At 35.3% G+C, this 26,989-nt stretch overlaps 1 protein-coding gene and 1 long non-coding RNA gene across 2 annotated transcripts in view; both read right to left on the bottom strand.

The window, feature by feature from the left end:
• Positions 1-26,989, bottom strand: part of LOC134231321 (telomerase protein component 1-like) — a 40,445-nt gene that overhangs the window by 12,953 nt on the left and 503 nt on the right. Inside the window, exons 2-42 of the mRNA XM_062713257.1 lie at positions 25,920-26,755; positions 25,646-25,780; positions 25,301-25,462; positions 24,819-24,915; positions 24,221-24,462; positions 23,829-23,965; positions 23,388-23,545; positions 23,036-23,145; positions 20,765-20,855; positions 20,224-20,392; positions 19,879-20,059; positions 18,804-18,950; positions 18,509-18,601; positions 18,010-18,152; positions 17,676-17,747; positions 13,449-13,610; positions 12,280-12,450; positions 11,826-12,068; positions 11,460-11,573; positions 11,180-11,300; positions 10,037-10,219; positions 9,635-9,810; positions 9,139-9,286; positions 8,711-8,887; positions 8,243-8,335; positions 7,853-7,985; positions 6,646-6,823; positions 5,458-5,653; positions 5,018-5,132; positions 4,669-4,774; positions 4,296-4,470; positions 3,914-4,009; positions 3,697-3,821; positions 3,144-3,293; positions 2,553-2,658; positions 1,898-2,017; positions 1,667-1,765; positions 1,165-1,312; positions 960-1,066; positions 650-795; positions 154-259 (exon numbers count right to left, since the gene is read on the bottom strand). Coding sequence (XP_062569241.1) covers positions 154-259; positions 650-795; positions 960-1,066; positions 1,165-1,312; positions 1,667-1,765; positions 1,898-2,017; positions 2,553-2,658; positions 3,144-3,293; positions 3,697-3,821; positions 3,914-4,009; positions 4,296-4,470; positions 4,669-4,774; positions 5,018-5,132; positions 5,458-5,653; positions 6,646-6,823; positions 7,853-7,985; positions 8,243-8,335; positions 8,711-8,887; positions 9,139-9,286; positions 9,635-9,810; positions 10,037-10,219; positions 11,180-11,300; positions 11,460-11,573; positions 11,826-12,068; positions 12,280-12,450; positions 13,449-13,610; positions 17,676-17,747; positions 18,010-18,152; positions 18,509-18,601; positions 18,804-18,950; positions 19,879-20,059; positions 20,224-20,392; positions 20,765-20,855; positions 23,036-23,145; positions 23,388-23,545; positions 23,829-23,965; positions 24,221-24,462; positions 24,819-24,915; positions 25,301-25,462; positions 25,646-25,780; positions 25,920-26,755 — 6,467 coding nt within the window. The remainder of the gene's footprint in view (positions 1-153; positions 260-649; positions 796-959; positions 1,067-1,164; positions 1,313-1,666; positions 1,766-1,897; positions 2,018-2,552; positions 2,659-3,143; positions 3,294-3,696; positions 3,822-3,913; positions 4,010-4,295; positions 4,471-4,668; positions 4,775-5,017; positions 5,133-5,457; positions 5,654-6,645; positions 6,824-7,852; positions 7,986-8,242; positions 8,336-8,710; positions 8,888-9,138; positions 9,287-9,634; positions 9,811-10,036; positions 10,220-11,179; positions 11,301-11,459; positions 11,574-11,825; positions 12,069-12,279; positions 12,451-13,448; positions 13,611-17,675; positions 17,748-18,009; positions 18,153-18,508; positions 18,602-18,803; positions 18,951-19,878; positions 20,060-20,223; positions 20,393-20,764; positions 20,856-23,035; positions 23,146-23,387; positions 23,546-23,828; positions 23,966-24,220; positions 24,463-24,818; positions 24,916-25,300; positions 25,463-25,645; positions 25,781-25,919; positions 26,756-26,989) is intronic.
• On the bottom strand, positions 16,146-16,967 carry LOC134231337 (uncharacterized). Its single transcript, XR_009984539.1, has 3 exons — positions 16,787-16,967; positions 16,460-16,553; positions 16,146-16,199 (listed from the first exon to the last, which is right to left on the bottom strand). It is a non-coding gene; the product is annotated as an uncharacterized LOC134231337 (long non-coding RNA).

Raw genomic sequence — 26,989 nt, forward strand, 5'->3', positions numbered from 1 at the left:
ACTTCATCTCTACTTGATAATTTATTTGTAAACTTATTTCTTCATATTGAATGGATTAACTATACTGTACAAAACAATGAATTATTCTTTGATTTTCAAATAAATAAAAAGAAAATTTCTTAAATTGCAATTAGATTACTAAGATAAACTCACAGCATCTCTGCTGGCAGTGGCCAGTTTGGAGACATCGGAATTAAATGTACAGCTTGTGATTGGTCCAGTCTGACCCCGTAAGGTCAACATCTCTTTCAATCGTCCTCTACAAATATCAGGGTAGCTTAATTAAAATTATATATAGTGTGGCAGTGAAAGATATATACATGTATCAGGTACTGACATATTTATTTCTATCACAGAGTCTTCTAGAGAATCATCAAGAATAATATCTCGAAAAAAGTTTGTATCCCTTAAAATTTAAACAATCCTACTGAAACAACAGTTATAACTCCTCAAAGAAGTGGTAACAAACTCAAACAAAGTATGTGTCTTCTGGTTTAAATCATCACACCCCTCACACCCCCCCCCCCTTCTTTACATTATTGTACTATAAAGTTTGATCCTTCCATGTGTTGCTCAGTGTCCCCATGTTTACATTAATTATTGACTATATTGTTTGATCCCCCCTCCCTCGTTTGATACATGTACTCACCCCTTAGTTTTACTGCTGACACTGGGATACACCAGGCACTGGTTGTCCTCAGTTCCAACAGCAATATAATGTTTGGAGACTGTCACACACATGAGGGGGCTGCCAGCTACCATTGTGGCCACTACACTCCCTGGCATACTGAACACCTGAAAATGGACCAAAAAGGCAACTATCAGGAAGTATTCACAGATACTGCAACAATCTGATCACTTGAAAATGGAAACTCAACAAAAATCTTTTTAAATTTCAAATCAAGAAGCATTATTGTCAAATAAGTGCTTTTAGAAAAGATAATAGCTGTAATTATTACAGTTGCAATGCAGTCTGCAGACGCTGAGACCAGATAATTTCCACACGGACTAAAGGACAATCGGCGTACTGCTGCTGAGTGGGGGTTAGAACTGTTCATCAGGGACCCTGAAAATATGTCAGTAGATTGTCATATCAGTCACGTAACATTAGTACGTAAGCCTACAGAGTAAAATCAATAAGACAGAACTTATAATGACTGATACCTGTAGCAACGTCATAAAATCGAATGAACCCCTCGTGGTACCCCACAGCTAGGGTTTCCCCGTCAGGTGAGAGGGCCACCGACTTCACTGGTCCATCATTCTCTGTCCCCAGACATTGAAGGGGCTTACCCATGTGTCCTGACCACACCTAATCAGCAGATTATCATAAAATATTAAAATTCTAATCATCTTAGTAAGCCACAGGTTTTGAGTAAATTCTATCTCCACAAATGCAAATAGAATGGACTCAAAATCTGTAGTTTGTGGTGAACTCTTATTTGATTGAATATACATGTGTTGACCATAGAAACTGATTCACTGAATTTTAAATACATGTACAAGTATATCAGTAGTTGTTATTTTAGTCTGAGATAGATCAGCTATTTATGTATTTAAAATCAAAACTATATACCTTGCTCTTGTGATCAATAGTAACCTTTGCCATTGTTGTAAGTTATACAATTTGAATCATGAATTGATCTGATACTAGGTAAAATGTTACCTTGATTTTATGATCATCACTGACTGTGATCAGATTTCTTCCCGTCGGAGAGAATGTAAGCTTGTTGATTGGCAGAGAGTGCCCTCGTACATTTCCCACCTGTTAAAGAACCAAAAACATGTCAAAACTCAACAGTGTCTAAATCAAAGGAACTCTGCTCCTATTAATTTGTACATACAATGCTATAAGTAATTATAATTATAGATCTACATTACACTACCCTCGCCTTACCTGAGTTCCTTTCTGTGACTCCCACAATTTGACGTCACCATCCAACGCTGCTGAGGCAATATAACGGCCACAGGGAGAATATGCCACATCTCGGACAGAGGAGTTGTGGCCCCTCAGTACCTAAGAATTTATACATTAAAAATTTAAATACTGTAGATCACTTAAATTTCGCGACACCTTATTTTCGCGAGATAGTCATTGACTCTTAATTAGCGAGACAAAATTTTCACGAATTCTGGTTATTGTTCTATATAATCTTAAGGAATACTATTATGCGCGAGAATTCAATTTTCGCGAGCATACTCTCTCGTGTAATTACGCGAAAATAAAGTTCTCGCGAATAAAAAGTGATTTACAGTATGACACTGCTTTCCCCTTGTATGAAACTGAAGAGTTGCTCGTGTTCTCTTTACCACTGTATCTTTTTGTAGGTATTATGACATTATCATTTTAATTTAGATAATATTGGGATAAAGTTTTAGGTCAAGTCTAACTCTTTTAAACTTGGTGTACATAACACTATAGAATTCTAATACTGCAGTTGTCTAAGAATTATACCAAATGGCAAAATTTTCTTTCTTTACATAAAGAACTTCTTTACACCCTCCCCCTTCTATTATCAAAATACATAAATCCTGTACAAACATATACTTACTGCTCTCCTTGTTTTGTGGAAGACATCCCAGATTTTGAGGGTGGAGTCCCACATTCCAGTCACAATCAGCTGTCCCTCAGGGTGAAACGATACAGCATTTACAGGGCTGTAAATTAGACTCAGACTTAGAAATTGGTGAAATGATACAGCATTTACAGGGCTGTAAATTAGACTCACAATGATACAGCATTTACAGGGCTGTAAATTAGACTCACAGGGATACAGCATTTACAGGGCTGTACGTTAGACTCACAATGATACAGCATTTAGAGGGCTGTAAATTAGACTCACACTTAGATATTGGTAAAATGATATATCATTTACAGGGTTGTACATTAGACTCACACTTAGAGAATGGAAAGGTTAGTGTTTTTGCTGTAAGCATGATTCAATGTATTTGACTCCTTTTCTTATCAACCCAGAAAACTATGATACATGTTCTTAACAATTCACTGTGAGAAACACTTTAAAAACTCCTTGAAATTTTAAAATATTGATATATTCAAACCCTAGTAGAACTACATGACTGTCTATCAGTGAATTTTGTCTGACAGTGTAATATGCTGTCTATCAGTGAATGTTTGACCTTACCTGCCCACTTTAAGGTCACACACACACTCCCCTTTCATGACGTTCCACACTTTGACGGTGCAATCCCATGATGCTGAAGCCAGAGTTTTGCCGGACACATCAGAGGCAATAGATTGGACCCTTCTCTTGTGTCCCTTTAATATGTGTATCCTGAAATTAAGTTTTAAAATTGTCATTTTATGACATTCATAACAGTCAAATGGGCTCACTAACTGAGTAGTGGAAAGCTATATCTCCTGCTTCTCTCTTTTGTGGGCTTATATTTAATTGATTTAAATTCTAATTCATTTTGAAAAGTGGCTTTTAGGATGCCAAGATTGCTTATAAACAAAGAACTCCAATTTTGTGGTACAAAATTCTTGTCTTCATTAATTTGTCTTCATTAATTCCACTGAACAACCTTTTTGGGAAAAATATGATAATTTTTCCATGATAAAAACTCATGCGTTCTATAGTAAAAAAAAATGTCTTAAGACTAGAAATTAAAAGCCAACATTTTAGATTTCAAAATTAAGTGCAGGTAACTTTGCACAAAAGAGACAGCATCACTGACCTGTGTCCATCATCTAGGTGCCACACACTGATGTTGTTGTCAAGAGAGGCACTGCAGACATGTGACCTCCCAGCAAAGCAGACGTCAGTGATGACATCAGCGTGTCCATGGAAACTTCTTACTTCCTGTGGTACATCAGAGAGATACATTTATAAAAACGAATCACAATTTAAAAACATGTGAAATGAAACAAATATGGAGTGTTTGAATGGTTTACCTTTCCTGTCTCCAAATCATGAAGATGAACAACGCAATCAAGGCCTCCACAAACAAAGAAAGCATTATCCTTACTAATGGCTACACAGGTCACAGGCTACAAGAGAAAGACTTACTATGAAAGGCAGTCTTCATGAATTGTCTGAATCAGATTGCAAAACAATAACTTTTTTACAGTGAAATATATTTAAGTGCTGCTCATCACAAAATGATCAATGAAAGGTGTAACAAATATTGATGGCAGGTTGAAAATGATGCAATGTTTTTAACTTTTCTAAGACAGGGTGTCAAGGACAAGCTTATGCTAATTAAGAATTTTACAAATGACAAGAAAATACATATTTCTTCTGACAATTTATTAGACTGAGTTAACTCTGTGCTACCTGTGGTAGGTTGCTGAGGGTGAGGTAATTAGGATCCTCGGTTTGCGGGCGGTTAGACCACCTGAAGTACGTCTCGGACTGGTGTTTGGCCGAGTCCAGTGTTTTGGTGCCGTCCTTGTAAGGCTCGCTGTCCATGATGTCATTTATGGCCTGCTGCCACGTCAGTGATGGATACCTGATTGAAAATATGTGTGAGTCTGTCACAGATTTCTTTGTTGTACATGTATATGCAGACTATGGAATTTTCAATGTATTAATCAGCAAATAGCCAGATTTTACCACATATTTAAGAGGAGTCAAATATCTAAAACAAAATCCAGTGGCTTAATTTATAAACTGGCTGCAAGAAAAGAGAGACCAGATTACCACCTACTCATTCAAAAGGTGGATGTTGCGAGACACAAACATCTTGTATTCCTGGTAACAATGAAGTCCCATCACTTTCTGCTGGTCACGCTCCATTGTTCTGTTGGTGAATTCTACACAAGAATTATTTATACGAAAATTATATTCTAGTATCAAATTTTACTTTCAATACCTGCTGTCAAAAATAAATGTTACAAAAATTATTCTCTAAAATAATTTCAAAAGTCATCATAGGTTATCATAGGTTATGTTTTGTATTTATATACATATATTTTCCATCCCCACGATCTTACATAAGTCCATACACAAGCTAGACCACACTAACAGGAAATCTGATACTGGTCCTATAGCCTCACCTTTCTCTTGGTAATCTTCCAACAGAATCTTTCCCAGACCAAGCCGACATTTGTTACTGATAAATTCCAAACTACACAGCACCTTCACAAGAACCTTGAACTCCCCTCCATAAGCCTGTATAAATAGGAAATCAATACAATGTCCATAGGAAATCACACTATTTTTGTGACATGTTATTTTTACAAGTATGCTATTAATTTTTGTGACATCTTATTTTTATAAGATTGATATTTGGTATTGATAAACAAGGCAAAATTTCCATGAATTTTGGTCACTGCTCAATAAAATCTTAATTATAGAAATATATATGAGAATTTACATTTTGGAAGCAGACAGTCTCAAGTTATTTCATGAAAACGTTATTCTTGTGAATAGAACATAATTAACAGTGGATGAAGTCAATAAAATGTCCGTAAAAACTCCTTTAAACAATTTATACCAGGTGATAAGGTAGTTCTGAGAATCCCCTGATGCTGTTTCCATTGTACGATCCATCGTGATCCGGATCTACCAGCTGGAGGAAGTATCCGGCCATCAGCCGGTGTAATCCGGACTCTTTGTCATGGGAACTCTTCATGTAACGAGATCTAACAGCTGCCGCTACATCAAGGTGCGCGAGGGACAAACAGGTGTTTCTGTCAAAGTAATGGGGGATTTTACTAAGATGTATGTAAAGACAAAAGTTCTCAATCATGGTACCATATTTTAAAATAATTACATGTTACTGTTAATAGTAATTAAACAGAAAGTTTTTTTCAGAATTTTAAGGGGGCCGAGTGGGGTTTTATTGCGTGAAAACTACAATTGCAAAACTATTCATTTTTATACCATATATAACTTACATTAATTTTAGTGTACAGGTAAAGTTTGAGCGAAATCTAACGTCCAGGTATTTTTAATGGACCGTCTCAAAATATAGGTACATTTACTATAGAATTATATAGGAAAGTGCCAATTTTTAGCACTTTAAACCAAATTATACAAATACTACAATAGAGTTTTTGTTCGAACTATAATATATAATTAATTATAATACTATATTGTACATTATGTGTAAGAAACACAAAATTCTACCGTCTTGTTACCAGAGGGGGCAAAAATTAACGAATTTTCCTGTTTTTATTGAGTGCTACAAATTATGAAAGGCTCAAAGGTATTATATGAAAAATAGATAAGAGTAATGAAGAGATTCTCACATTTCTATCTTTTGAATTTCAAGAGCATGTGTCTATTACTTTTTATTTGATAACATTTTTATTACCCCTATCTTTAAGAGTTTCAGTTTATCATAACGTCAAAACACTCGAACAAGGTCAACCTACCTATCAGTTGCAAAATCTGTTATAAATTTAGTTATATAAAATTGTAACTACATTTTTAAACCTGTAATTTCTTAATTTTTAAAAATTTTATTAATCAATTTAAAAAAATTGCTTTAAAACAGTAAATACGCATCATTTTACTATGATGTGCGAAATATTGAGCAAAGAAAACTACAGTCGCCCCCCTTAAATGGTTCTACAAATATTTTAACATTCTAACGATGTTAAAAGTCAATATCTTCATATCAACATATTTTTCTACTCTCAGAATTTAAAATTCACTTAATTGTGTTTGTAATAATTACGTGTTTTCGTGTGGATTCAGGAAAGTCTGTAGAGATCTACACAGGTGGGAGAACGCCGCGGTGGGCATCATTTTGTCTGGGGACAGGAGAATGTTATAGACAGTGTCTGCGGTGTAGTTAGTGGTGTCTAACAGATCGTGGAGACTCAGAAGATCATGGAGTTCCTCTGGCATCAACCCTAAAATAGATACATATCATAGTTATAATTCATTGGTTTATGGAGTGTCTGCTCAGAGCCTTTTAAAGATTTGCACATTAATATATTTCTTTTCCATAGACTCTAATATAAAGAATTACAAGCTAATTCAGAGCGTCCCCCGCTTGTGACTGAATTTGTAGAATTATTAAATGTATACATGTATACTGAAGGAAATAAAATACATGTTTGTCAATATGCATATAAAGATTTGATTGCTTATTCTTTATTATGTGTATAGAAGATTTTTTATATGGAATGTTTATCACACTGAAATGATGATTTTATAACCTCATAAATTTTTCATTTCACATGCTGAATACTATCATTTAGTAAAAAAAAAAAAAAAAAAAATTTAAAAAAAAAGAAAAAAAAAAAGAAAGGATCGACCGAGATTCGATCCCGGGACCTCTCACATTTGAAGCGAGAGACATAACCACTACACCACGGAATCGCTTTACACGGTGTGAAGTATATGCAGAATTGAAGTCACATACATGTATATATTCATGTTTTCATGTTCGGTATTCTCAAAATTTTACACAATCCATGGTGTTTGATTTATTTAGCCTTTATTAAACAGTTCTAATAGATGTAATAAGAACATAAAGTCCGCCGAGAACCTGTTTTATACGCAATAACTCCCCTCATGCCCCTGCGCTAAAAATAGCGACATGTAATACTATAAATACTAATAAAACAAACGGGGCGGGGCACTTTGAGAGGGGCGAGAGACGTCCTAGGGAGTTTTGGTATAAAATTACGTTGCATAAGCTCAAAATCTTCTTGAAATATCGCCCGGAAATGATAGTATTACATACAGACAGAATGTATAAATTTACGACCTTGAACTTTGACCTTTTGACCTCAAAATGAATAGAGGTCTTCATTAGGCCACAGGGAGTTGTTATATAAAATTTCATTGCAATAGACTCGTGTAAGTGTTTTAGTCAGAATTTGCTTATTTATGACCTTTTCAAGCGGGGGACAAAAATAAAATGGCTGTCTTACCATCCCTGCTACAGACTAGTAAGCACATTGCCAAGGATACGACCTCCTGACCCAGATCTGACTCCAGGCGACTGAGGACTTCCTGTAACATCTGGGGGACAGTCTGAGGGAGGGACTTTAACTTACTGGTCACCTACGAAAGCATTAAAAAAAAAACACTGTTAATTACAATCAGTCATAAAAATCTGTGTCAATTACTATTCATTCTCATTTTGTTATTTGTGAGAAGAATCCCCTGAGGTTTTTTTTTCCCCAGATCAATAAACAGTGTCCCTAAAATATAGCATTTCTGTTCACTAGGTTAACATACATGTACAGTATGTATAAGAATATGAAACTTTAAATGTTGTGCTAACAGACAGACAATGACATGAGGTTTAGCACTCTAACCATTTCAAATTTTCCAAACACCCTCAGTTCCTCACAAGCCAACTTTAAGAACAACGGGTTTCCAGCATCCTTCTTCCCCATCAAGAACTTCATCTATATAAGTAAATTACACTAACAGTTAGCCACATCGCTTCATTTTTCATTTGTGGTTTACTACTTTTTTCTCTTTAAAAAGGACTAGATTCATCTACTGTAATTTTATGTTCAATTGGTAAACACTGTAGAGGGTATGAAATGAAAAGCATCCAACTTTTTCCAAACTGTTTTGTATTCATTAAAATGGGAGGATTTTATAACCCTATAAGATGGGAGAGCAGTGTTTCAATGAACATTTTCATTCTAAACTATCTGTCAATCAAAGATAAAGGGGCATCCCAACTGATACTATCACTTCTTTTCCAAACAAAGTTTGCTGGTCAATTTATGCTTCTTTGACTGTGACAATACCTAGGAAGCTGTAAAATTTACCTGATTTTTGAAAGGAGACTCATCCAGCTTTTTCCTGTATACTGCTAGATTGTTCCTAACAACCTCAGCCTTGTCAAACATGTCAAGGCCACCCACAATGACCTCTGTAAAAGGTCGTCTCTTTAGTGATCTGTGGCATTTTCCACCATCCAATGTTGTCATCACAAACACAACATTCTGAAGTCAAAAGATGCCAGGATGAATGATCTATTAACTAAAGCTAAGATTTAAGACAAATACAGCGAACTCGTCTAATTCAGATGTTGTACAATATAAAAACTTTGTCTAATACAGTGTAAACTTTCTTAAGTCCTTTTTAGTATATTCTAATTTTTTATGTATTTACACAATTAAATTATGTAGGACGCTGTTTATCTTTACTGATTATTGTTTTTCATTCTATGAAAGTACAGTAGTAAATTCCTCACCTTTGATAAGTTTTGAGGCAGCCACTCTAAGTTGTAGGGTTGGTGGGTGTTTTCCATCATGTCAAGGCCATCTATAAATATCACCAAGGGTGAGGAGCATGAAGCAGCACCCTCTTCCAGTAACTCACCAAACTTCTGGGTCAAATTTCTGTCACAAGATTATGTAATTATTATTAAAAGTCAATAATTTTTTTTAAATTTTAAACTTGAATTTTTTGTCACAAAGTCAAACTTCATGTAATAAAATTCTTCCAAATTTTAAACTTTTTTTATCATAATTTGCTTGAAAAGAAAAAACAAAACAGCTTTTTCTTCAAAGTATTTCTTAGTTGTGAAAAAAATTTGAAGGCATAAACATCATATCGCCTTTAAAATATTAATGTTTTCAAATAATAAATTTGCTTTGGCTTTCTTTTTCTAAAAATAGGTTCAAAAAGTCATTCAGAGCAGAGAAATCCTTTTCTTATCCTTCTTATGATAATACAGAAGTCATTACTTGAAGTCCTCTGGAATCTCAGTGTCCACAGCAAACTGTCTCCTGAGCTCATAACACAACCTCCTCAGGGTCGCCACAATGTTTGTGGAGCCAGGGGCGGCACCCACGACGTGAACCAGTACCGAGTGAGCGCCATCACTCTGTGGGTTCTCTATGTAGCTGTGGACAATTGCCGACTGAAAGCACATCCAAACACAGATTATTTCTTTAAACTATCATTGAAGATGAATCAATCAAGTTTTAATTGCTTATATAAAAAGAATCTTTATTTTTTTCTAATTTTAAGCATGCAATATTATCTTTATTTTCCCAAGTATTATAATATTCTTTTTTCAAATTAAAATAGGAGAAGCAAGGGCATTGAAATAAATCCCCTGTAAGATAGTACAGTAGGATCCCTACCAGAAGTGCCGTTTTCCCGGTCCCGGCCTTGCCGTTCAGTGCGATGATGTTGGACTTTCTCTCTATGATGTGTGCCACACATTCCTTGATCAGTTTCTTCCTTCCCACAAATTTCTCCTTGTGACTCTCCACCACTGCCTCATGTTGCTTAGCAACATGTATGTTTTCATCCAAAATGGCCTCCTGATAAATTGATATCAATAAGTCATTAAAATTTTCATTTTTAGCTTGAAGTTAAATCATAAAGATGAACAACAGGCCCATGGGCCACATCGCTCACCTGAGTGCTATGGCTAGGAAAAAGTAAAAATTGGTTTATTATTGAAAAGTTTAAATCCAAAAGTAGTCCCATGACCAATCATGGCTTTGCTATTCTTGAGAAGAAGATTTTTAAAGAATTTTCCTATATATGTCTATGTAAAACTTTGGTCGGCCATTGTGGCCCCGCCCTACCCCCGGGTCATGATTTGAACAAACTTGAATCTACACTACCTGAGGATGCTTTCATATAAATATGATCAATTATGGCCTTGCTATTCTTGAGAAGAAGATTTTTAAAGAATTTTCCTATATATGTCTATGTAAAACTTTGGACAGCCATTGTGGCCCCACCCTACCCCGGGGGTCATGATTTGAACAAACTTGAATCTACACTACCTGAGGATGTTTCCCCATAAGTTTCATCTTTCCTGGTACAGTGGTTCTTGAGAAGAAGATTTTTAAAACATACCACCAAATTTTCATTAATTCCCAATTATCTTCCCTTGCATTTCAACAAACTTGAATACCCTTCACCCAAGGATGCTTTGTGGCAAGTTTGGTTGAAATTGGCCCAGCGGTTCTTGAGAAGAAGTCGAAAATGTGAAAAGTTTACAGACAGACAGACAGACGCCGGACAAAATGTGATTAGAAAAGCTCACTTGAGCCTCCGGCTCAGGTGAGCTAAAAAATTAGATAGCTTACTCAAATTACACAATGACCTGCACAAAGTCAAATCATAAAAGTTGATTCATTTGAAAAATGTTAAACAAACAACTTGTAGTTAAGTAAAACATGCACACAGCACATATTTCAATATTTTATCAGTATATATGCTTGATAAAATGCACATCTTTTTTGTTTTTTTGTTAAAGAGTATCTCACCTCATCTGGGTATGCCTTTTTAATGGCATTCCACAGGTTATTGAGGACTCTCACAGCAAACTTCTCCAGGCCTGCTACCATTGGTTTCCCATCGATAACTCCGCCCCAGTGACAGGGGTACCTGTGGTTAAAGAGAAATCAATTGTGTCAAACATACAGGTATCTAATGGATCAGTTAACCTTTTCATAATATTCATAATATTTTTATTCGAACAACTAAAATATATCCAACACACATTGTGCATCCTTCTTTAACTATTCTAGGTTTATGAAGACTCACCCTTTGTAGACCTCGAAGCCACTGAATTCCACCTGAGTCTTCAGATCTTCCAGTTTACCTCGGACCTGGGGATTTTCCGTCATAAACTCAGAGTGCAGCTCTTTTGGGAGGTCCCTGTCAAAGAACAAAACAGAATTTTATATTAATTAATACATGTAAACCAGAACAAAATAAAAATCCATAATTATATTTTTTACTTAAAAATATATAGGCATAACCACTAAACTGTAAATAACAGAAATGACAATTACTACACGCCCAAAAATCAGTACAAAAACAATTTACCAATTTTTCTCAAGACAAACCAGATATATATATATGTATCCATATATGCATAAAATATTTGAGTGACTTTCTGAAACTCACCTTTCAAAGCTATCATCGCGTATGTAGAAGAAAGCTTTTCCCATGCGTGTGCTGGGGTTGGACAGTGCACCTAAGTGCATCTCTAACTCTGTAACTGAAGCATTAGGTGGATAGGTCTTAAGCCAATCAAATTCCTCCATATCGGGTACATTATAGTTATCAGGGACATAACCATAGCGATTTCCCAGGATTCCCATGAAGAACTCACAAGTCATCACTTCTGAGAGACAGAGTTCAATTGCTCTGTAATATAAGAAGAAAAAAAAATCATCTCATAAATTAACTTGCAGATAAAAAAAAAAAAGAGACTTCCCCCAAAAGCATTTAAAAATTTATCCCCCCAAATAAAATGAGTAAATTCACAATATGTGTAATTGGATTTTGAAACCTGTTATTTATACTCATATTCTTTTTATGACCTTGACCTTTCCATGACCCCTGTATTAATACTCACCGGTTACTCTCCTCCTCTGTGATCCCCCACCTTAGATCCACTTCCTGTATGTTAATGAAGTGCTTCCTTCCAAGTGCTCGCAGTTCTGGGAAGACAAAGCGAGTCAGAACATCTCTTTCTCCGTGCATGTCTCGGAACGTGGAGGAGATAAACACTCTCGTCTTTCTCCAACTGAAATTTAATTAAAAGCATTTATCAAGTAGATCTATCAAAATATCTCCTTAAAATTACAGGGTACAGCTTTCTTTCCTATATATAAGCTCTGAGTTATTTCTGATTTCATTACCATGCATGAATTTTACAACTACCATCTCTCTTAACTGCAAAATCATGTTTTTTTTTTCTAAGGGTCAATTTTTTGTGTCTTGCAGAAAAACTATAATTTGTTGGGATTTGATTTCATGGTTGAAGAACTGTTGAATACTGTAAATCACTTTTTATTTGCGAGAACTTTATTATTTATTAAAGAAGGTATTCTCGCGAAAATTTCATTCTCGCGTATAATAGAATCCCGTAAGATTATATAGAGCAATGACCACAATTCGTGAAAATTTTGTCTCGCTAATAAAGAGTCAATGACTATCTCGCGAAAATAAGGTGTCGCGAAAAATAAGTGATCTACAGTAGTAACATACACAGACCTGTTTACCCATAACGCTGTCTCTCAGTATTTTTTATTAGAATTGTCCGTGAGATTTGGCATTTGCCAGTAAGATTTCACTTTCCATAAATATTACATATGTTAAAAGAGAAAAACTGCTTTTTGACTATTATAAAAACATGGTTTGATAACAAAGTTTTTGTTATTTAATAATACCACAGCAGCGTTTTGGCAGCCTGGCATCGCTTATGTGTTTGAAATCTTTCTCTTATTTTAAGCGATAAAAAGGGTGAAACTAAGACAGATCATAACAAAAACAAACTGCTAAATTCCAAACTTATGTATTTCCGATTTCCGTATTTTCATAATGGCAAAACGTGAGACGTATTTTAGACTAAAAATCCGTACAAAATACGGTGAAATCGTAAGAGTAAACAGGTCTGCATACATGACATTTCACACTCATCATAGATTTAAATTCATGGGTCTCTTCATTCTATGAAAACACCAAAAATTAAATCTCACAAAATTAGTGATTTCATAGTAAGTGCCATTGACAACACTGTACCTTGGTTTTCCTGAAAGCAGCACCAGGGGTTTCTCTGGTTTGGAGACAGGGACAGTCTTTGAGTTCTCCAGGGCTATCCCTGCCAGGGGTTTCAGGTTAAAAGCCTCGTCAATTTTCTCCACATGAATTAACTGCCCCCCTTCTCCCCTCTCTGCTATGAACCTGGAAATAAATTATATAATTTTATGATGATTTCCTTGGATGCTTGGAAGCTGAAAGTCTTTGTGATTTACTTATAAATAGCCTTCCTCATAAACAACTGTGTTTCATGAACATGTTTTAAATTGTCACAATGAAAATTTCTTTCAACTGACCTCTTCAATCAATGACAATAAGATATTAAGGTATCCATTGTACAAATGGGTAAAATTTTATGCCTGGAAACCCTATGATTTAATGTTCTAAAATCAAAGTATGGGTCATGACAAATAAACAAGAGGCCCATGGGCCACATCGCTCACCTGAGAAGCTTTGACCATTCTGTTCTTTACCAGATTTCCCCCTTGTAATACATTATGTATCCCCACCCTACCCCACTGATCATAATTAAGACATTTTGAAATCAACTACCCCAGGATCCTTCCATGTGCAAATAAGTTTCAGCTTTTCTGGCCCAGTGGTTCTTGAGAAGAAGATTTTCAAAGATTTTTCCTATATATTTTAATGTAAAACTTTGATCCCCCCATTGTGGCTCCACCCTTCCCCTGGGGGTCATGATTTGAACAATTTAAAATCTACATTACCCAAGAATGCTTCCACATAAGTTTCAACTTTTCTGGCCCGGTGGTTCTTGAGAAGAAGATTTTCAAAGATTTTTCCTATATATTTCTATGTAAAACTTTGATTCCCCATTGTGGCCCCACCCTTCCCCCGGGAGTCATGATTTTTACAATTTAGAATCTACACTATCCCAGGATGCTTCCACATAAGTTTCAGCTTTTCTGGCCCAGTAGTTCTTGAGAAGAAGATTTTCAAAGATTTTTTATATATATTTCTATGTAAAACTTTGATTCCCCATTGTGGCCCCGCCCTTCCCCCGGGGGTCATGATTTGAACAATTTAATATCTACACTACCCTAGGATGCTTCCACATAAGTTTCAGCTTTTCTGGCCCAGTAGTTCTTGAGAAGAAGATTTTCAAAGATTTTTCCTATATACTTCTATGTAAAACTTTGATTCCCCACTGTGGCCCCGCCCTTCCCCCGGGGGTATGATTTGAACAATTTAATATCTACACTACCCTAGGATGCTTTCACATAAGTTTCAGCTTTTCTGGCCCAGTAGTTCTTGAGAAGAAGATTTTCAAAGATTTTTCCTATATATTTCTATGTAAAACTTTGATTTCCCACCCGGGGGTCATGATTTGAACAATTTAATATCTACACTATCCTAGGATGCTTTCACATAAGTTTCAGCTTTGCTGGCCCAGTGGTTCTTGAGAAGAAGATTTTTTAATGACCCTACCCTATTTTTGTCTTTTCTTGATTATCTCCCCTTGCGAGGGGATATGTCCCTTCATTTTTACAATTTCAATTCCCCTTCTTCCAAGGATGCTTTGTACCAAGTTTGGTCAAAATTGGCCCAGTGGTTCTTGAGAAGAAGTCGAAAATGTGAAAAGTTTACAGACGGACAGACGGACGGACGGACAGCTAGACAGACGGAAGGATGACGGACAAAATGTGATCAGAAAAGCTCACTTGAGCCTTCGGCTCAGGTGAGCTAAAAATTGGGTCATCAGGGGCAACAACTCATTTAAGGAAGATAACTCTTGATGAAAACTAAAATCTAAGGGAAATCACATAAATTGGTATCCAAGAAGTTTATTCCATAACAATGACACAAAAATTACTTTTATATTGTAATATTTAAATAAAATTAAAGAATATTAAATAATAAAACATACTGGTCAGAGTGTTATTAGAAAAATTACAAAATGGTCTTTTTGTGAAAATAAACATTCAGGTTAATAATGTCTTTTGCAACATGCTTTTACCATGGAACATTAACATTTTGAAAGAGAAAATATTTATAATTACACAATATACATTAGAAAAGTCAAAACACTTTTCCCTTCAATTATTTGAACACGTTTTTTTCTTTTTTGCGAGTCAAAAATTATGAATGAATCTCATAAGTCAATGTATAAAATTGATTCATATAAATGAAAATGGTTTGAAGTTCTGCAAATGTGAATTTATAATTATGTCTAGAATTTAAAAATGTACACAAAAGAATAAAAAAAAATTTTAAACAGAAATACTGAGGTTAAAAAATTGATAGTGACAGTAAATTGTATCAAAGCAGAGTGATAAACATTTGATACAGAATGACTTAGAAAATAAATTTCAAGATTTGAATAATGACACAATAAATAGTACTTGTGATATAAATGTAGATACTATAAGGACTCTGACAGTATAAGCTCATAAGGTATGTGTTATACTTGTAGAGGATCCATAAAACAGACCAACTTGTTTAGACACAATTGATAAATTTATGTGGCAGCAAAAAATTCACACAACTTTGGGACAATATTTTGTAGAACTTAAGATGTTCCAGTCACTCTAGGTTTGCCATCACTGGTTTTGGGAGAAAACATAAATTAAAATCTATTTTCATCATCTCTGTCATAGCTATAGATCAGCTTTAGATGAGAAAGTGCCATCGTTTCTGCCAGACTCCTCTTCGTGAAACTTTACCAATCAGCACACACAAATACACGTAGTTCTTTGATTTTTCAGCATTGAACACCTGTTGAAAATGAGAAAAATATTTGTACTACAGATGATTGTTTCATACTGATTAATAATGTGCATGTGATTCATTAAAAGTTTTCAGCAGAGATTATTCCCTCCAACATGATAACCTATACCCAGGGTAGTCTACTGTATGTAGTCAAATATTTTTCTTACACTGATTCCCGAGCAAATTGACGAATAAACATTTGATTTTAGTGCCACCAAATTTAAAATATATGTATCTACTAAATGATATAATAAAACTGTTCATACCTTCAAAATCCTTTCATGTATTAATTGTAGATTTAATGTTGACGACAAGTTGTTTATCTTCTGAGGGTCTCCCACAATGAACTGTAGATTATAGCTACAAAAAGGATAGATACAATTATATCACATGCAATTATTTAGATGCATGAACATGTAAATCCTATTTATAAATTATATGCCTTGACCAAAATGTCATGGTTTCAGACGAAAATTTAGATGAGGAATTGAGCTCCAATAATGTTTTATACTAGTTGTAAATGCCTAAATTATATTTTATACTAGTTGTCAATGACATAAATTCCATAAACAAATATAAATATAAATACTTACCTGTTACAATCTGTGTATTGAGTATTGACACTGAAGTTCTGCATCCTTTCGCATTTTCTCAGCTTTTGGGAACATCGATGGCGACTGCAAGCAATTTCCGCACTGTATGTACCACCTAACCCGAGTTTCACTCACATTTAATTGCTCTCTTGCAAGAGAATAATGGTCCGAAATGACATTTTGAACACAATTTGAGGCAATGAACATCAAACTCGATGACCCTCCTTCGAGTCATATTACAACTCTTAGTCTCTTACTGGTTAAAATTAGGGTCATACCATAACAGCTTTCCTCACAAACATGCATGGAATCACAAATAAGGTTATTTCACAAGTACAGTCTTCTAAAGCAACTAGGCGCACGTCAAATTATGTCTTTTCTTGAACCGTTCCTTCCCTGTCCGACTTTTCATGGGCGCCGCCATCTTGAATTTTATAGTCTCAGAGACATCGTTTTATTTTAAAAGATGTACATTTAAATGTATTTAAACAACAAATATGTTATCATCTTGTTGTTTTCTTTAATTATCTATCAATTGAAACAAAAATATTCGAATTTTGGCCTTTGATATTGACTCGAACTGAAAAAGCATTTTATTCCGTAAACTACCGAGATCAATCCGAAGTTTACCAAAAATTACAGCCTATTTGTACAATGGATACCTTAATGTACAGTCAAACCTTAATATCTTGAACTTTATAATAGGGGCTGAATTTTTTACCAGATTTTTGATTTTCCACAAAATGAGACATGAAGGTGAAAATATAAAAGTAAGTAGTCGGGACCTCAAACTACTTTTCATATCCATGTACCCTGGTATTTGAGATATAAATGTTCAAGATACCAAAGTTTACCTGTACTTTTTTGTGCAGAGATTTGATAACTTTACCTGAGAATGGCATCACTGTAACCAGAGATGTAGATATCATTATCATGCTCAGGTTTGATAGACTGAGAGAAACTGAAAGTAAACCACATAGAGATACATATATCATTTACCATTTACATGGATGGACAAACATGTATTTATATTGAAATCAATTGTTTTGCACAAAATATAAATGATTCTTTAGAATTGTAGTTTAAATAAAATGTTAAGCAAAATCTACAGGGTGGTCAGGTCTCATAGTATTTCTTAATTTGCTCATCTCATTTATTAATCATTTTCAGTGAAACAGAAATCAAAATAAAGAAGCACTGATGGAGACAATGCGCCTACTCACCCACAGCCTTTCCCTGCAAAGGAGATGTTGACATAGAGAAGGTTAGGGTTGACAATCTGTCGATACTTCTTCAGGAAGTTAGAGAGAATTTTCTGCTGAGTCGCTGCAAGATCTCCTCCGGAAAGGATGACGATGTTATCCACCTATAGCAGAGTAGATATTGTGATGTTACTTCAATATAAGTTATTGTTTTATACATCAGTTTCATGGACTCTTTACAGAACAAACCCTGGAAAAGCCACTGAGGTCTTGATAGTGTAAAAAATGACAGATAATTACAGGCAGACAGACAAAGTGATGGGGAGTGACAGAAAAATATAGACAGATGGACAAAGTGATTACTACATTATGATGCTATAATCTCACTACATTTTTAAAGTTTTTACTTGAAAATAAAGCATTTTTATACAGCAGAGTCAAATAGCAAGTACAAAAAGATACAGAATGGTTACTGGAAACCAGTCAAATCAGTAATGAATCTTACATATAATATGCATACCTGTATTCTGTCTCTGAGTTTCTCCATCAGAATGGACTCAGGGAATCCATTTGGCATTTTTTCTGTCTTTCCACTGACTTCTGGGAAATTTATCTACCAAAATAATGTCATAAATTACAAAAACTTTACTATATACCTTTAGTTTTAAAGCATTTCACAATAATCAGAACAAAAATTGGCTTAAAAAAATAAGAAATATGTAACTTGTGTTGATTTCTAGACAGATTTAATTTCATTTATTCTTTTCAAACAATGAAACATATAATTGAAGACAGCTAGCAATTAAAATTCTAACCTTTTTGAGCAGGTTGTCTAGATTGTCTAGAATGGTTCCAGGCTGTATACTGGCTTGTTCCCAGGTGGTTTCCTTGAAGGTGACAAACTCACACTCCTCGCACGAGTATTTACACATCAGTCCCATCAGTAGAGCCACCTCCAACATCTGACGTGTAAAAAACAGAGTATGTGTGGGATCAAATTGTAGGTAGGTAAAAGCTTCTTAAATTGTACACTTCTGTTGAACTTTGTTATCTAGAATATCAATAACTCGAATACCAGTGATATGTGTGTGATCAAATTCTTTAAATATTTTAGCACCGGTATTTCAAAGTCGGTAAAACCGGTCACATCCTGATATTTTACTGTATTGTAAAACGAGAAAACAAACGCTTGGCGCAAACAAATTTTAGCGCTTGTACTTGTCAGTAAAATATATAAATGTGATATTTTGTTGTTTTTTTATCCACACTCGTATTTGACTTTTTGGTTAGTCAAGTACGGAAACACATTAGCGTATATCAGTGAACATTCGTTAAGTTTACCGCGGTACGTGTTGCTATCACTTGGACGTGGCACAATGTTAAAATTTATTTTATTTCTATTTTCAATTAAAAGAAAAGTACTCATTTAAATCATATTAAATCAATGCTTCGACAGAAAATTCTAGATAAAACGGTGATCCTAATCAATCAATCGCCATGCTTGATTGCATTGTTTACTTCGAGGCGATAGATGATTCGAGAAGCCAAACTTTGAAGGTGCTAATGATAATAATCGGGTAACAACTACTGGGGTAACAATAGTTTAATCAAATTATAATTTGGCTGAACTTTCTGTCTTCTGAACATGTGTAGTACTAGTGTGTATATAAAATCCAATGACCCTTCGACATTACGTAATCGCGCGTTCCGGTTTACATGTACTTATGTAAAAGATTTAAACACACAAAAAAAATAATATTTAGAAATCCTTTAGCGCACAATAAATTTTATATTTTACTCGTATATTGAAATTCAAAATTATATATAATGTATAGGAATTAAATAAAGCATGGATGGCAAATACAGCCACAAACTTATGCCTTTTCTTACCTGTCTAGGTTTTCCCAAGCCCCTGGCCGCGGTGCAGTTGACCCTCATTCTATCGCTACAGTCAGACAGTACTATGGTTCGGCCCCTAATTGGCTGTACATTGTAGACTGTGGCTATCTTGACTGCGGTGTCCAGAGCTTTCTTGTAACGATTGATGATTGCCTTGTCAAAGGCTGTCTCTCTGTTAATTAAAGCAACCCCTCATCACTTAAAGATACGGTTATATTATTATGAAAGAATAATCTTTAATAAATTTTTTTATACACTTTACTTATCAAACTAAATAACCCACTTTAATGACTGCTTAGAGTAACATGAATTAGAATTATTTATGTGGAATATTACTTCGGTTTCCTTTTTTCTTCCTTTTGTTTATTTTTCTTCTCGATCCACCAGTTATCTCCCTTTCCCCCACGCCCTCGGCCCCGACCCCTTCCTCTTCCTCCCCTGGGGGCAGCCTGAGACCTAGGGATTCCTGAGGCTTCCATCTCAGCCAACTCTACAAGCTTCTTCTCTAAAATCAGAAATCAACATCAGCAATTCAATCATGTCAATTCAAGCATAATAATCACTCATATAAACACAGTCAAGAAGGGAATTGCAGTTAAAACTTTAGGGATGAATTTTAAAATAATCTGATCGCATTTTCCTGGACTTTTTCTACTGCATTTTATACATTTTAGTCCATAAATTAATTTCAGTATTTCTTTTTTACATAATTAATTAACATTTACACTTTGATGGTAAATTTACATACAATGAATAATGTGCATGTATAAGGCAAAAGCATTTTATTTACTAACCTATGCAAAGTTTCAAAAAATTGCCTACAAAAATCCAGATAAAACATTCAACATTATGGGTAATCAGAATGTTTTATACTCACGAGTTGTTTCATATTCTTTTTCAAGTCCACTTAGAACTTCATAGGCAGAAAAGAACCGGAAGGGAAACTGCTTACTATTGGCAACTTGTCTCTGTATTAAAAACAAGAAATCTGTGAGCCAATGCTCACTAGTAATACCCCCGCTCTGATGTGAATAAACACTACCATGTTAATATATATACAAGCTCAATTACAGGCGAATGCACAGAAAAATATGAAGTTGACATCAGATTAACATCATGAATCCCACTATATAACATGTCTCAACAAAGAGTGCACCAAGCATCTGCGATGTAGTTGCTGAGAAAACTGAGACGAAAATTTGTTATGTATGAAATGGACAGACACACAGACAAACAGGAAGTTGTTTGATTTGAACAAAAATGTATCCCAACATATGGCATGACTCAGAGAAAAATTAAATTTCAAGCATCTGTGATGAGTAGTTGCTGAGAAAACTGCGACGAAAATTTGTTATGTATGAAACGGTCCGATGCACAGACAAACAGGAAGTTGACATCAGATTTGAACAAAAATTTTTATGGCATTCAGAGAAAATTGTACTAAAATTTCAAGCTTCTGCGATGAGTAGTTGCTGAGAAAACTGCGACGAAAATTTGTTATGTATGAAATGGACAGACGCACAGACAAACAGGAAGTTGACGTCAGATTTGAACAAAAATGTATCCCAACGTATGGCATGCCTCAGAGAAGATTGTGTTAAAATTTCAAGCTTCTGCGATGAGTAGTTGCTGAGAAAACTGCGACGAAAATTTGTTACGGATGGACAGACAGACGGACGGACAGACAGACAGACGGACAGACAGACAGACGGACAGACAGACAGACACACAAGGGTAAAACAGTATACCCCCCTCTCCTTCGGAGCGGGGGTATAAAAAGTACATAAAAAGCGTGCAGTACTGTGCCAGTACATACAGAATACAAAAACACCCAATGTGTCATACCGGGTGAATGTGTTGCTTTTTTTCAATATTTGAAAAAAATTGCAAGACCTTACATCAGATAATCATAAAAAATTTTTCTCTCCATATAGGCAGCATATCTGGCATAGTTTTAATATCAGATATTTTCCATATACATTCTCTTCAAACATCATGGTTTTGAAAGTTTTGTCCTACATACATGTATATCAGGTGAATTTCAATATATATTTGCTACCATATGCATATTTGTCTTGACCTTAACATTGACACGGTGACCATAAAATTGACAGGTTCAAATTTTAAAACCCACACATCCTGACACTTCAAGTTATTAATATAGTGTGTTATACCAAAATCCACGTTCACGGTGTGATGTTGCTGTCTAAAATTTTAATGAAAATTCATTTATTATTTTCCTAGTTTATTTGTTTTTTTTTTTTGGGGGGGGGGATATTTCCTCTATTTTCCACTGGATGCAGTTGGAAAAAGATTTTTTTAACATATGTTCCTTCCCCTCTTTCCACTTTGGCTTGATATCTGATACAATAATATACAATTATTTAATGCCTGAGCAGTCAATAAAAATTTTTCCCGAGGTGCAGGGAACAGTGTGTTCTATTGCCCGAGGCCAGCGGCCGAGGGCAATAGAACACACAGCTGTGCACCAAGGGAAAAAAATGCTCAGGCATTAAATAATTGTAAAAACCTAATTTTATTTTCCGTATATTAAGTGTTCACAATCGTATATTCAGTACAGAAGGTTCCCGTACCATATTGTATCGATAAATGTATACCTAGATATGGTGCATCATTAATATCAATTAAAGATTGATTGTATAGACGACTGTTTACATTCCTCTCAAAAAAATTTCACTCAAATGGAGACGCCACCAGTGGCCACCACTTGCCGGTGGAGAGGGATCTTTTTGTGCCAGCAGTGCACCTACTGCGACACGGGACCTCGGATGATAGGTCTCAACCGAAGGACCAGTCTCCACGTCCCACAGTGTATTAAATAAAAGTAACTCCCATTAAATAAAATATCCGACCATTGAAATCACATAATTTTTAAAACCAATGTCGAAAGACCGAATAAGATGATTGTTTACTATGTCTGTGCAGTGTTACAAACAACTAAATTTGAAACCCGGATCGTTTTTTTCCGAAATACGTTGCCGGTACACATTATGACCGGTCAATAGATAGTCAATAGATCGGTTTGAAAAGATAAGAAAAACTGAAAACACATACAGAATAGATGAAAATATTAAATTTATAATAAAACAACAAAATTCAGTGGATTAGGTAATAACATAATTCATACCTCATCAGTGAGTCGACGAAGAACCTGTTGATGATGTTTCTGGGAAATACCAGCTTTTATCAGATTCCTTAAGTTCCTCAACATTGCCATGAATGGCAGCTTTTTGTGATCTGTTATATAAAAAAAATTGTTTAATGAAATGTGAAACATTTATTTTTCACTACAAATAATGTAAAACAAAGAGAAATTAAACTGTTCATCAGCATCAGGATGTAATAACTAAGTAATGTTATCAGAATCAAGAATGAAAATTGACCAGTGAGATCACTGGTTAGGATAATAACTGACCAATGAAATTAGAAGTAATGATAATAATAGACCAATGAAATCAATAGCTGAGACAATAACTGACCAATGAGGTCCTCCCAAGTAGAGGCTTTGTTCCCTTTGAGGGACACCTGTGTTTCCCATGTCTCTGGGACGGGGAGCTTCATCCTCTTCCCTGCCCGATCCTGATCCCATTCCCCCGGGAGTCGGGATTTGTAAAATGCCTCTAGCGTGTCTGGGTACCTTCAAAACAAGGCAACTTAAAAAATCTGGCAATTTACATACTGTCAAATAGTTTGTTTTTCAAATTTGGATTCAAAGAACTTTTTAATTAGTAATTTTTTTTTGCATTTTCATTCGATTTGCAATACTAAAAATTGCAATTTTCTTCCTTGTGGCTTTAACCAAACAGCCAATTTTGTAATACCTACACATTCTTAAAAATTATTGATAAGAAGGTACCCTTTTTTTGAATTATAAGTTAAATCACACATAAATGCCAAGTACTTTTATACGAAATACTGACTTTTTTCCAATTATAGACATGACATGGTCCACTGGTTCGATGATGTGAAGTTTACGGATCAGTTGTTTAATGGAGAATTTGATTTTCTCCATTTCCTCCTGTGTGTGATCTTCTTCATCATAAACCACATCACTCAGCTGTTAAAATAATACTACAATCTTAGAAAAATATGGAGTCTGAGTCTTGAAATCTCTTTCATACTTCTAACCCTCTGAATGACATACACCAATGTATAGAATACTAGTGATAGGTTGAAGTCGTTGGCAGTCCCAATGACTTTTTAAAACAGGTTTTTTAACCTTATTATCTTGAGTTATCTGATTTCTTAATATTTATTCTGGTCCAGTCAAGATTAACATAAGAAGACTGTAGTGTACTTTGGAATATCTAACCTGACGATGGATGTTTTCTTCCTCATCACTTTCCTCATTGCTATCGGAATCCCAGTTGCCTCTCTGATTGGTTGACACATTTCTGGCATCTCGACCTCTCATTGCACCTCCTCGACCTCTGACCCCACCTCGACCTCCACGTCCCCTGACACCAGCATTCCCTCCACGACCCCTGACTGATTCAGTTTCTTTCTTTTCTTTTTTCTTCTTTTTCTTCATTGAGCTTTCCTTGTTATATTTTGCTACAATATTGCAACAAACACAGGTTCATTGTTGTGTTTTTTTTAATTACATCATTTGTTCTGGATTTTCTGTTTATGCATTATTTGGCCATTACTCCATTTTCATGCATTTCAGATTCATAAAAGAGTGTATATGTTACTGGAATTCTTTTGAGTATACAGTAACGCATGCAAATAGGGAAGTCCCAGATATGATCAATAATTTATTATAATCATAATTTATTATAACTGATATGTTTTAGAACTACAGGGAAGGAAAACTGTTTTGTTTAAAATTTTTATTCAATATACGCAAGAATTTCCTGTACTTGAATTTTTCACTTTTGAATAAAAAATACATACAGAAGATGTCATACCTAACTGATACTGGTCAAACTCAGGGAACTTCATGATCATGGCTTTACGCAGGGCTGCTGGCAGAGAGCCATGGGACAAATTGGTGTCATGGAACGCCTGCCAGAAAACAGATAATCATATTATCATTAAAAGTAATTAATCTTAACAACAAAAAAAAAAAACCCATTCAAATATGAAAAAGATGTGTCAGACACCTCTATCCTGATAAAATACAACATTGCCTCTCTATCCTGACTGGATACAACATTGTTATCTTTATTCTAATAGGATACAATATTGCCACCTCTATTCTGACTGGATACAACACAATGCCACCTCTATCCAGATACACCTTACATTCTCCCCCATCTCCATCTTTTCTAAATACAATATTGTCACCTCTGTTCTGGATACAATATTGCAACCTTTATCCTTATTGGATACAATTCCACCTCTATCCTATCTGAATATAAAAATGTCACTTCTGTCAAACTACACTCACCTGATAAATCTCTGCCACCTCTATCCAGTCAGAGGGCAACTGGATGGAAGCACAGTAGTACTTTTTTAGATATGGTCGACAGACCTCTACATTGGAGCAGAGAGCCAGAAGGAAGTTTGCTGTAGTTCTGATGTTTAACTCCTTTCTTGTGTACAAAGCAACCTATAAATACACAGACATAATATGAGATTTCTTTTTCTACAAGATAATATGCACAAATCCAACCTATAAAATAATTATGATTTTATCAAATTTCTAAAATGAAGGTAAAAAAGATAAATTGATGTACAAGCAATTCATTCTAAGAAGTACTCCTCTAAAAAATAGATATTTTTCAAAATGTACCTTAAGAATGAACTCTGGGTCATAGGTCACGACCCTCTCTGACATCTCAGACAGGGCTCTCCTGGTCAGGTCGTTGCTCTTGGAGAAGTCTGGCTGACAAATCAGGGATCCACTTACAGCATTGATAAGAGCCAGCTATAGAGAAACAGTAAAAATCAGGTATAGTAAACACAGGTAAACTATATAACTGGCTGCAACTGCTAAACTTCACTTAAAGAATCTTCTTTTGAGCTGTCATTCATTGGTTGCATTTTCTATATGTTATTTTTCTAACCTTTAAGCCGTTGACATCATGCAGTGGGATAGCTGGTCTGTTCAGACTGGGATCCTTGCTTGGATTTACAAACTTTGGCACCTCTACTCCCTTTTCTTCTGGAATTACCTTCCTGAGGTCATAACGAGGGGCCTTAGCCTTGTATTTATCAAATTCTAGTCTATCATCTGCCGCTCGTTTCTTTGACTTCTGTTTGGCTTGTGACTGACCTGATTTCTCTTTGGTGCCTTTAGGTTTTGAGTCAGAAAGTCCTGTTGGCAGTTTACTCGAGGTCATTAAAAAGCTGGACTGTAGAGATACTCTTCCTACTGGTTGCTGATTGGTCAGAACTGAGGCATGTGACAAGACAGACACTTTCTGATTTGTTAAGGAGGTATCCTGCCCTTGCAGGGACCTACCAGCACTTAATGTGGATGATAGGGCTGAGGTAGTGTACCCAGACAGAAGACTGGTTGCAGCTGTATTTCCTAGAAGAGAACCACTCAAGGGTCTTGATTGTGGGGTAACATGGCTGCTCCTGGTCTGAGTCTTAGAACTCAGTGAGGAGGGTGGAGGGGTCTTAGAACTCAGTGTAGATGAGCCCAGGAGAGAGCTCTTCAGACTACCACTCGTTAAAAGAGAAGAAGATCCTAGCAAAGAACTTTTGAGATGAGGTTTTTCAACTAATGGTTTCTTGTCTTCGATGGAAGATTTGGTGGTGAGTGGTTTTCTCTTTCTGGTAGTGGATAAACTAGCTCCCACTAGGGGTCCAGCTGGAAGCTTGCTTTCAAAACCTGAACTTTTCCCACCTGATACATTGCTCTGTAACCCTGTGCTTATTAAGCTAGATTTTATACCTGCAAAAGAAAATTTATTCCACATTAGGAGAGCAGAACATACCCTATATTATTGGCTAGCTGCTTCACTTTTATGCATGTAAATATATGTTCTCGTATATACTGGTAAGCCTATATGCACTGTAAATTGTATACATTTTTTTAAAACAGATTTTGAGTAAGTAATCCTTCCTGATTTTTTCTTTAATTCCTGCATTCTTTGTTACAATTAGTGGTTTTCATCCTCCAGATCCA

This window comes from Saccostrea cucullata, unplaced genomic scaffold, assembly GCF_032062105.1.
Source record: "Saccostrea cucullata isolate Sc308-1 unplaced genomic scaffold, CSIRO_AGI_Scuc_v1 ctg32, whole genome shotgun sequence".
NCBI lineage: Eukaryota > Metazoa > Mollusca > Bivalvia > Ostreida > Ostreidae > Saccostrea > Saccostrea cuccullata.